Genomic DNA, 12271 nt, shown 5'->3' with positions numbered 1-12271 from the left:
CTTTGGCCCAGGCACATCTTGGGGTCTCACAACCGGAGATGGAGAGTGTTGGTGAGTAGAGGGATGTCTCTCCTGGATGTACCGTCTCCGCAACCCRACTACCAGTAATCAGTAGAAGATGGAGACTTATAATATTAGATAATCTTTATGTCCGGCATTTTTTTAGGATAAAATGTAAAAGTAAATTGAAAGCTTCCTTCCTCTTCCCCCAACATTTCACAAGTTTATTACCTAAATCAAGATATAGTTCATCGTGGGTGTCAAACTCATTTTCACCGAGGGCCACATGAGCGTTATGGAGGCCCTCAAAGGGCCAATTGTTCCTATGGACAATCGACATGCAATATTGGAGATTAAGTTAGTGGTGGATGCTAGACTTAAAGCAGTTTATTTTAAGACATTATAAAACATTATTACTGAGCTATCTAACTAAATTGCTCAGTTACATATAGCCAACAGCTCAGGGGCAAGATAAGGACTATTAGTTTTTCACCTTTTAAATTTGTGTCTTGTTGCATTTAACCATAAAATTTCAAGTTTACCATTGATAATAAGAAACAACTTTCATTCTAAGTTACAAAAAAATCACATTTGGCCCATGGGCCTTGAGTGTGACACGTGATCTACATTGAGTGTCTTGAGAAAGAGACCATATGACCATATCAACACCTAGACCAGCAAGATAGAGAATATGTCCAAGATTTAAGTGGCTAAAAGCAGAGAAAAAAATCCTTCTTGAAAACACATACACTTTTAACTCATTTCAAAAGTACACATTCAGACTTATTTGACTGTTTAGTCCATTTGTGTGGGTTTTTGTTGAACTGCTTTTAACAATCGTCCAAGTCTTGCTTATTGTCTGTCACGCAGTCTATGAAAACTGATTTGGAATGTATAGAGGGGTGATTTGTGTAAAATCGATCACTTTTACTATCAGAATTTCTTTTATTATTGCTCTTCCAGACTTTAAAACAATCCAGGGATGAGCCTGTAAGGCACTGCATCAGTGTAACGTTTCCAGTCCTTCCCATACTTGGTGCTGCAGCGATGTTCGTCACGCACGCAGCGGTGGACTAGCAGGATGGTCATGTAAACAATGTAGAAGTACGGAAGAATGTGGCCAAAACCGCAAGCAGCACAGTACGCTAAAGAACCCATCAGGTCACCGGTGTAGTTGAAATGACGAGCCACTCCCCAGAAGCCCGAGGTCAGGAGCTTGCTGCGGTGCACGCCGCCGTCAGCAGAGCGGTACGAGCACTCAATGTAGGACGGTTTGCGGCCCCAGATGGAACAAGAGCCATTCGTACGGCGGAACAGATCCTTTTGGTGGTTGGTGGCACGGAAGATGTAGTACCCAACGAGGCCGAGCACCAGGACAGTGAGGGCGTGTGTGTCAGAGAGTTGGACTGGATGGTAAACCAGGTACAGACCCTGAAATAAGAAAGACTCTTGAGTGATAATGTTCTGTTTGTTCTGAGTGTGTTATTTGGTCAATTCTGATTCTGATAGATTTTAAAATATTATAACATCCTTTTTTAAAGTACAAACAGAATGTTACAGTGTCTATTTTGACCCATTTTAAATTTAACTTGATGTAGATGAATAACTCCTTTTTGTTTGTTTATATATGAACAGCATTTTTTTAAAGGGATCCCCGATTAGATGTAACATTAGACTTTATTTAATAAAACATATATTTTAACTGTAAAATAAAGACTGTAAAAATCCTGTAAGATGTTTAGTTTTTATAATTTTTAAACTAAAAGTTTAAAAATATTGTTCACTGATGGGGCCATTTTATTTACATGCAAAGCATTCTGGGTAAATGATGACGTGGATAGGTCCTCGGTGCTAGCAAGCTATATCCACCCTGAAGGTTAATCTTGGACAAAATCTGACGATCGACTCTTTTAAATGAAACCAGAGAGCGTTGACAGAGAGGAGAAGGTAGAAATGACTCAGCCTGKAACTGAAAATATGGATGGAGGACTTAATTTTAGCTTGTTTGTTGCACTAGCACCGAGCTAATACATATAAGGCAATATAGCATCGACACTAGCACAAAGGCTAGCATGCTAAGCTGAGGTTCTTCTTGCATGAAGCAGCTCTGTTGTCCTCCATCTATATTTTCAGTTACAGACTGAGTCATTTCTACCTTCTCCTCTCTGTCAACGCWCTCTGGTTTCATTTAAAAGAGTCGATCGTCAGATTTTGTCCAAGATTAACCTTCAGGGTGGATATAGCTCGCTAGCAGCCTCACACCGAGGACCTATCCATGTCATCATTACCCAGAATGCTTTGCGTGTAAATAAAATGTCTCCGTCCGTGTTAAAATATATTTTTAAAAATGTACAAAACTAAACAGCCTACAGTATTTTTACAGTCATTTTACAGTTAAAATATATGTTTATCAAATAAAGTCTAATGTTACAACTAATCAAGGATCCCTTTAACAAAGAGACTGATCATCACTTAGTCAACATGCTTAAAATGTGAACCTTTAAAGTTTACTGCAAAACGTTTTGTGGGATAATAACACTTAATAAAGCAAATCTTATCAAGCTAAACTGACTTAAATAAACATTAGGACCTAAATCCGGAGGGCCTTGTCAGCTTTGTGTACAAATTTGTTACCTGCAGTGTGTAAAGGAACGGCAGCCAGACGCAGTCACCCCAGCCCAGATACCATCCAAAGTGGTCGTGACAGATATCGATTGTCTTCAAGTACCAAGCTTCATTCCAGAAAAAATCTAAAACATAAATGGCCTAAAACAACACAGAGGGATAAGCCATGCATTTAATATTATTACTGCTATTACATTTTAATATGGAAAGCATGTGTGATATAACATGTAAATYAAAAATAGTTAATATTTTACAGCAGGAGTGTCAAATTCATATTCACAGAGGGCCACATGAGCATTGTGGTGGCCCTCAAAGGGCCAGTTGTAATTAACTTCAACCTTTTCATTTCATGTTTAACTAAGACTAAACAGAAAAAATCACTTTCTTTGTGTCACTGCTATAGCTAAGCACCGCTAACTAACAATAACTGAGCTCTATGCGGTATTTCCTGCATGGAAACAGTGTTTTAACACATCCTCTTAACACTGAAAATGTACAACTGACCTAAATATGAAATAAATAATATGGAAATACTATTCAAAGTGAACATAAGAGAGTTTTACTCACTGTTGACTTGTGATAAGTTTGAATTCTGAACTCTCCCACTTTCTGAGAGGGAATTCCCATGCATAATCAACATGCATTATGGGAGATGTAGTTTATGGTCAATGCTGCCTTTAAAGCAGCTTAATTTGAGACATTAATACAGGGCTGTTCAACTACATTGTTCAGGGGGGTTCAGATTATGTCATATGGCAAAAGGGATCAATGAACCTTCTGTTCCCATATTATATATGGCCTTGTATTTGACACATGTGCTTGAAAAACTTGATTATTTCTTCCAAAGACTTATCAAACAGACTAAATCTTATCTTACTAAGTGTATAAGGTATCAAGTTTCCATCTTACCTGCAGCACGTTGACCAGGATCATGGAGTTGGTGATGTGACCATACAGTTCTTGCTGCTTGGCCATATAGGACAGATTGATCAAAGTCCAGGCAACAATACCGGGTCTACCATTGAAAAACAGCTTGAAGTCAAACCACTTGCCGATGCGCGGGTTGAACTCAATGCCCATCATGTAGTTATAGAAGATGTTCCCTGTAAACTTGCTGTAAAAATAATAATAAAAAAAAAAAAAACACAGCAGGTGAAAGACAACAAATTGGCACAGTTGTGAAACTTTGCAGATGTGTGAACAAATCAGACAAAMAGCTGCACTCACCAGTCTTCAGGGTTGGTGGGGAAAAGGTAAGCCTTTATGAAAGCAAAGGTGGCTACAGCATAGCCTAGAATATTGGTGCACCACATCAGGGGGATCCAGTTGTCGAAGATGATAGTGGGAGAAAACCAGTGGAAATAATGGGCATTGGCAAACCACAGAGCATGAGTTATCAGCCAACACTGCAGCCCGTTGATCTCATACTTGTTAATAAGACCTTATAGATCCAAGAAAAGAGAGGAGCAGAACAAAAACATTCAGACTGACTAATATAATAAACCTTACCAATAATGATTTGCTTTGTTCTGATGAGAAAAACATGTTTACCAGCAGGAGTCAGTGCTCCRTCCTGCACTCCACCAACATAACCAGGAATGAACTTGTGAACAACATCAGGAACACAAACRTAGAGGAACACCTAAAGAATAACATGGCTTATATTAAGTTACAACGGACAGTTTGTGTCAGATGAAGYGCCACCAGGCCCCATTCTTACCTGAAAGCTCACCCAGATGGCATATATTTTAGCAGCTGACCATAAAAAGGAGGGGGCCCGGGCCCAGATGGAGAGCAGTGTCGTCTCTCCTTGGTACAGCGCTAACAGGGGCTGGCTGATGGAGCACTGATACTGATCACAGGCCATCATAAAGTAGAAGACAATGAAGGGGGCAGAGCAGAGGAGGCCAATGACACCAAGCAGAGAAAACCAGTCCACCTCCCTGAGAGACGATACAGATGCAGAATGAGGAATAGATTTGGTTGTCAGAATCGAGAGAAAGAAATATTTACTTTGAATCTGAACATTCTAGATAGCTAGACATGTTTATGTGTGAACTCGAATGTCATTAACTCATTGAGATTTGTGAAAATCTACTGTAAATTCAGTGGTAAGGTTTTATTATTATTACTAATTTTGAGCTTAATTGTTAAACAACAAAACTGTACAAAAATATGAAATGAAGTGAATTTAGGACTACTCACAATATAAAAACAAAGTGAGCTGAACCTAACTTGTAAATAATTTCTGAAAGACCTGTATTTTACCATGGTGACCTAAAATTTTAACAGTCACCCTTGTGACACTAAAACTTTACAGATGTGAAAATGCAACTAATACAGTTTCTTAGGGCATCCCTAGTTTGTGTCAATAGTAGCAAGTAAAACAATGCTGTCTATGAATAATTATTTGGTATGTAAACAGGGCCACACTCAGTCTCTGTGTAGTAAATACTGTCTGTTATAAAACCATGATGCAGAATTATGTTCCTTTAGAAACACATTTCCATCACTTGACTTGTACTATAACAGAAACGTAACTACGTAAGAGCAGCTTTAATGTGTTAAGATGTATTAAAGTGTTGATCGTGATCACATTTCTTGACACTAAGAGAAGTAAAAAATAAATTTAAACTTATAGAACCTTGTTTTTTTTGTTGTTTTGGTGTTGATTAAAAATAAATAAATAGATTAAAAAAATTAACAGCATGACCTGAACTCACCATGCTCTCCCCCACTGTGCTGACTTCTCTGTGGAATCAGATGCTTTTCCGTTGGTTCTGTTCTGTGCACGTCTTCTTGTGGCCTCCATGATCCCTGAACTGTTCAGCCCTGATGAAGGATCAGATTATCAGGTAAGGATCTATGATGCAGCAGCGACCTTTTGCACTTGGTATATTGCACAATCAGTGATATGCACAAAGTGAACACGTAATAGTTTTTTTAAATCTGTTTTTCAACAGCAATTTTCACAGTCACTGCTCCTTCATCGTTTTCTTACTGTCAAACAAATGTTTATCTATAAGAACCAGAAAAAAAGAAAAAAAAACAGACAAATGAGTTTAATTTAAAAAATACCCAAAAATGAGGAGAAAATAAAGTAGAGATAAAAAGTCATTAATGCTTCAAAGGCCATTTTGAAGCACAACTATCATAACATCTCTTTAAAAACCAATAAAAAAAAAAAAACTAAAGCGAAAGGAGTACATGAACCAAGTCTCTTTTTTTCTTCTTCTTCTTTTTTTAGAGTTGTTTTAACTTCCTTACAATGCAACCACGGGCCTAGTTTAAATGTGACATGAGATATACGGGTTAGCACAAGTCGAAAGTTACAGTGAGTTAAGGAAATTCACAGCACACACCAAGATACACAACTATAGAATAACATGTAGTTAGGGCATTTATTTTCTTTTTGGCTAGAGGACCCTCGGTAGCTTATTTTCTTCAAATGAAAAGTGGGAGGGGGAAGTCATTGTGTAATATTTACAAAAAAATCATTGTATGGAAAAACACAATAGAATGTTTTTTTTTCCATATCTTGCAAGCATTTATTTTCTTAGCGAACACGACTACGTGAAATAACGGTAACCCTGTTGTTTTTATAAAAGTGTAAACGATACAAATACATTTTGGACATGGAATGACGTACAGACGCCATGTGCAAATGCACAGCTAAAACCACAGTTTACTCACCCGTCGATAACTATGAAGTTATACAATAAACGCACCCTTTCAAATCCCGATTTCTTCTGCAGAGCGACTGCTGCTACTCTTTGCTAACCCGCTAGACAGAACCCCTACGTGAGCGATAAGACCCCGCCCCTAAGCCAACACGTTCTGCGTTTAAACCAATAGGATTTGCTTAAAGGCGGGTTTATGTTTGTTTAGTGATATCTGATTGGATCTTGATGACTGGAGCCATAAGCGCCTGATGGGTTTCAAAGCACGGTCGTATGGTCAGTGTGAGATTGGACCGGAGAGGTGAAGATAAAAGCTTTGCTGTGATTGGTTGTTTGGACCAGAGGACGCTCTAGGGTTGGTTGTAAGAATACTTTTGGCCAAAGCGCACACCTGATACAAACACCAACCTTTGAACGTCCGAATATTTTAGCCTGAATAGCATTTTACTGGCTACTATTTAATAAATTCATCATACATGTAACTACGAGTAAATAACAAATGCATTTGTTAAAATATTGCAAAGGGAATTTCTTATGTTTTTCATTTTTCTTGCTTTTCTGAATACTGCAATCAGAAATAACACAAAGTTGAAGTCGAGCTCGTCTTTAAAACAAAGCTTCTTCATCAACACAAGCACTAAAACATAATACATTATTATGCATTGTATCCATTACATAAAAGATGCATATGCTTTAAAAATTGTCAGAAAAAAAAAACTTCTGAATAGTCTAATAATCTGACAAAGGTGTATTTCAAAGAACCGTATCTCTGGAAAAGACAAAAAAGTATTGAGTAAATATTTGGCCACAAATAAGAGTAAATGTTTCATCAGTATCTCTCTGTCACATTTTGTGTTGGGTTTTTGTCAACAGGAAAAGAAAGAAACCCATTCGACACAGATGTTTTTGACGGATGCATAAACTAACCACCAGAGGGCGTAATTGGGTTGTGAATCTTTCATCTGCTGGGTCAAAAAGTGGGAAATTCCTGTGTCATTAGCTACTTTTGGCTCTTTTTTTTCATGGAGTTCATTGTGCGTACATGCAAATAACTCAAAACTCATCACTTATCACATATGTTCATCGGAAAGACATTTTTACAACTTATTGTAACCAACAGGTTTTGTGTTGTTTTGAGTAAAGTCTGGAAGTTGGGAATTTTTTTCCTGCCATAAAAAAAAAAAAAACCCTCTAAGTCCTGATCCAATTTCTTAGTAGATCATGGTGCTACCAGCTGAGGAGCTTTTTCTCTGCTTTCTACAATCATCACATCATTATTTCCCTTGCTTTTATTCCCTGGTCTTATTTGTCTGTGAGTACTGTGTTTTCCCCTCCAATCTCCCCTTGTGACTTTTCTTGTTTTTTGGTTTATCTTCTGTGCTCTTTTCATTCCTCTCAGCTACACTCTTTGATCAGAAAGCCCTGTTGATCTGCTGCATCCAGACAGTGTGATGTATCTGGGCCAAGCTTCCAGACAACACATCTGAATGAAAGCAAAAAGTCAGTGCTGACACTTTTCTTGCATTTTGTGAAACTGCATGGAAAGTTGCACAGGCCTGCTCTCTGGGAGTTCTTTTATCTGTTTTGTTGCTATTTTGATAGCTTCTCTTAGAAGATTTAAATGATCTACACAATCCACAAATCACAAATGAACATGGCAACAAAGAAGCTAAAATTTGTGGGTTTTTTTCCTGTTTTGATATTCCAAAATGTCCCAGTAAATGTGGGTTGAGTCCCCAAAAAACTTCCAAGGCCATTATAGGAGAATTCCAAAGTCAGTGGATAGTGTCATGTCACACCATCACATCTGCTTTATATTCACAAAAAATGAAACATAAAAAAGATACTCCATCTAAAGCAGAGGAGCCCAAAGTGGGGCCCAAGCTATTTGATTTGGCCCACCAGCAGTTATTTCATCCATTGGCCCAATGACTATAAGGGGCTGTAGTGCAGATAGTTTTCACTCATGGTGCTGACTTTATGTTTAATAAATTAAGATTAAACATGAAACATGAAGTAACAACAAGTGATATTTAGATTAGATTTGCACACTTTTTAAGGCCACAAATAGTCATATTTTATAAATTTAGCAAATTGTGTTGGACAAAAACTTTACCATGTCTGTTTTAACAATATGCAGAAATACGTGATCAAAAAAAGGTCTTCACTACAATGGTCTCAGAGTAATTTTATTGTAATAAAATGAGAGTCAACATGCATACAGCAATACAAGTTGAGTCTGAGGACACAGTCCCAGTGAAKCATCTTTTATACTSTTCCAGTAGAAACCAGTCCAAAACCAGGTCATATTTGACAGGAAAGGAGTCTTTCTTATCTGAGCAGTAAATATTCCTAGTTTCTGTTAAAATCCTGTTCTGTGGTTCTTCAACAAAGAAGAACATCTTAAAATGCGGTTATAATTCCTATTTCATCATTACTTACATGTTCCCATTCCAATAGTAACAAAGCAAATAGTTTTGCAATCCACTTGTGCAGAAACCACAGTATTGTGTTAAGTTAAAGCTTGAAGAACAAGAAAAGGCACAATAAAGGTGCCCTGCTGGAAACTTACAACATGCGTTAAAACAATTCAGAATAATGTGACAGTACATATGCAGTACATTTTACAAGTAAAACATAGCTGAAACACTGTCAAAATATAAATACATGGGCAACAATTTTATTTGCCTTTGCAAAATGTCCCATGAGCCTTTGCTGCTTGAGCGTATGGCAGACTTTCTCTAAGTGCACAGACTAAAACAAAAGTGGGCCATCTCAATGGCTGAAAGCTTAATTGTTAAAAATACAGGATTTTACTTAAAATAATTTCCTGCATCTGGCACAGATGCAGGAAATGATGGCATCTCAGGACTATCAAGAAACACTGGAGTGAAATGTGCCGCCCATTGTCAAAAAAAGGTTGGTTTCAGTTGCAGGTCATGGGTCATCCAACAGGATAATGATCCAAAACAGGCAGGTAAAAAAAAAAACACCCAGGAATGGCTTAGAGCAAAACACCGGAGGGGTGGTCCTCTGCACCTGTGGGCAGMGACCAGTCTGCAGCTAAGGTTTCCACTGATGAGCTTCTCCCTCTATTTAAGCTTGTTCATTCAGCTTGGTTGATGCTGGAGTATCTTGTGCCCTAAGGTAAAGATTATCAGGCTGTTCAGAGTGCTTGCCCCCTATGAGAACTCAATGCTTGCTTTACTTGTGTCTAGTCTATGCCACAAGTATCCTTGAAGAAGAACCTGCTGGAGCTCACCAATCACTGGTACACTTACCTGGATGAAGACCTACCTGAGTTGCTTCTTCCTCCTTTGGCTGGGTCATCCCACTTACCTGGTGTCCCTCCTATGGTTCCTGGGTCCTCCCTGACCTGCACTGGGTCCGTCTGTAAACACTTACCTGCTGGAACCATCTGCTGGACATTGTAAGGATTGCATTCTCAGTCATTAATCCTCCAGAACTCAATACTCACCTGTCATTGTTCCTCCCAGATCTGGATCCAGTCCCTGTTTCACTTGTACAGGGCCWTCTCAAAAAATTAGCATTTTGTGATAAAGTTCATTGTTTTCTGTGATGTACTGATAAACATTAAACTTTCATAATTTGATTCATTGCACACCAACTGAAGTAGTTCAAGTCTTTTATTGTTTTATTTAGATGGAGATGGGGATTTTTGATTTTTCTTTACTTTTTTGCCAAAATCATTAATATTAAAACAATAAAAGGCTTGAACTACTTCAGTTGGTGTGCAATGAATCAAATTATGAAAGTTTAATGTTTATCAGTACATTACAGAAAATGAACTTTATCACAATATGCTAATTTTTTGAGGACTTTATGTGCTGTAAATAAATCTGTTGATTTTGCATCATGCCTCTTGGTACTTCTGTTCCTCTCCGCTGCTCGATTCATAGACATATCAGGTGAATTCATGATGGCACCATGATCAAAATCCTGTTGAACATCCATGGGTGCAGCTGAAACATACAATCTGGAGAAAAAACTCCTCAAACCGGAGACAGCTGAAGCAGTTTGSTCAAGAGGTGTGGGTTGAAATATCTGACTAGGTGCAGAGGTCTCATAAAAAGTTACAGATGTCGCACGATTTCTGGAGTTTGATTTGTACAGTAAAATTTTCAGTTTGGGTAATAAGCCTCCATTTTGTTATATCAGTGATCTTTTTGTCCTCTTTAACAATAGAGTACAAAAGGAAAATTGATATGCATTTGAATAGTGTTCATCAAAACATCAGCCAAATGGCGGGGGGTTAAAAAAATGGGCAATTCCTCCTTCATATTGCCAAAATATACAAATAATTCTCAGTTCCCCAAAGCAGCTCATGGATTTTTCATCAAACTGAATAGTTTATCATAAAATATTACCATTGTTACCAAAAAATTCTAAAGAAGGTCTTTGCTTTGTGTATCTCCAGTATGATCAATCCAAAAAGATCCATCACTGGTGGGACGGCACATAGGATTTGGCTGAAAGAATGAGGGGAGTGTCTGACATATCTTATCCTAATCAGCTCCCCTGGGACGGTGCATGTCTGTCTTTATGCAGAACTCTGTCTGTGCAGCCCTGCATCATTTTAAATTAATAAATACATGTATGTTGTCAGGGTGTGTTTATTGCTGTGTGCAAATGCACGCGTGTTCCATTCTTTTATAAAAAGTGAGGGCTTGTTCAGCATGAGACCATGATGCAACACAACTCTTTAATATTTCACAAGGAGAGTGAAAAATGAATGAGAGCAGATTATTGCCTCTGTTTATATCCTTCCCCTGTCCAGATGTAAATGTCATCCTTCACTTCTGTGCTTTGCTTTAATTCAGCTGCTACACAGACTTATACTAGTATTAAAATACAAGTTCTTTGCCTAAAAATGTCCTAAATTTAGTTTGTTCATGAGAATTCATTGACATTACAAGCATCTTCAATTCAAAGGCAACATGGGAAACAAACTGTCATATGGGCTGACTGTGGTCCACTTCTTTTTTTTTTTCCAAGACCCTCTTCACCTTGACCTCCACCTTCAAGGCTATGGCAAGACGAGTTTATTTAATCAGCAACAAGACAATCTGAAGTGCCATAAACAACATTCATCATCTGCTTTTTCGAACTTCCGCTCTCTTTCTCACTCTGCCTCCTTTTCTGACTACTTCCACTTTTAAAGTGAAAATGGGTGAACTCACCTGCTATTTTTTTTTACATTGTTTTGGTTTTAAATTAAGCACTTGTCTACACTCCTGATGCGTGTATTTGATCATTATCATTAGAAAATCAAGAGCGCTATAATGATTTACCAGGTACATCAGTATCTACTCTTTGGGAGGCAGGAAAAACAGTTATGAGAGGCAAAWTAATATCATTCTCAACAAATAAGAAGAAATCTGAAAATAAACGTATCCAGGATTTAGAGGAATCCATTAAATTGTTAGAAGCTCTGCAAGGAGAAGAGATAGAGCAAAAAATGCAGAAGGCAAAACTAGAATTGAATGAAATTATCGACAAAATAAATAAATTCTTGTTACAAAGACTTCGTTTAGAAAATTTTGAACATAACAATAAATCAGGAAGTTTTTTAGCTAACCAACTTAAAATAAATRAAGAAAAATCAACTATATCTGGTGTTAAAGACATAACTGGGAATACAACTTACGATCAGGAAAAAGTAAATAGTATTGTTATGCAATTTTATAAAAATCTATACACCTCACAAATAAATCCATCAGATGAGGATATTGACTGTTTCTTAGAAAAAGTAATACTTCCAAAACTATCCAGTAGTCAGTCATCAGAACTAGACTCTCCACTGACATCAGATGAACTCTGTGAAACATTAAATTACAATCCTAACAAAAAAAGCCCCTGGACCAGATGGTTTTCCAGCAGAGTTCTATAAAAAATTCTGGAATATCTTATCACCTGTATTTCACAGAATGCTGCAGGAGTCAGAG

The 12271-nt window shown here is 37.6% G+C and overlaps 1 protein-coding gene across 1 annotated transcript; it reads right to left on the bottom strand.

The window, feature by feature from the left end:
• Window positions 1-921: 921 nt before the first annotated feature.
• dhcr7 (7-dehydrocholesterol reductase) lies at window positions 922-6425 on the bottom strand. The gene is made up of 8 exons (XM_014015183.1): window positions 6319-6425; window positions 5349-5457; window positions 4346-4568; window positions 4177-4267; window positions 3853-4066; window positions 3535-3739; window positions 2635-2766; window positions 922-1431 (listed from the first exon to the last, which is right to left on the bottom strand). Exons 2-8 carry the CDS (start codon window positions 5435-5437, stop codon window positions 967-969), a joined length of 1419 nt encoding a protein of 472 aa, XP_013870637.1. The 5' UTR covers window positions 5438-5457; window positions 6319-6425; the 3' UTR covers window positions 922-966.
• Window positions 6426-12271: the final 5846 nt, after the last annotated feature.

Source organism: Austrofundulus limnaeus, unplaced genomic scaffold, assembly GCF_001266775.1.
Source record: "Austrofundulus limnaeus strain Quisiro unplaced genomic scaffold, Austrofundulus_limnaeus-1.0 Scaffold124, whole genome shotgun sequence".
NCBI lineage: Eukaryota > Metazoa > Chordata > Actinopteri > Cyprinodontiformes > Rivulidae > Austrofundulus > Austrofundulus limnaeus.
Note: the sequence above shows the minus strand (reverse complement) of the source record. Positions and strands in the feature narration are given on the sequence as shown.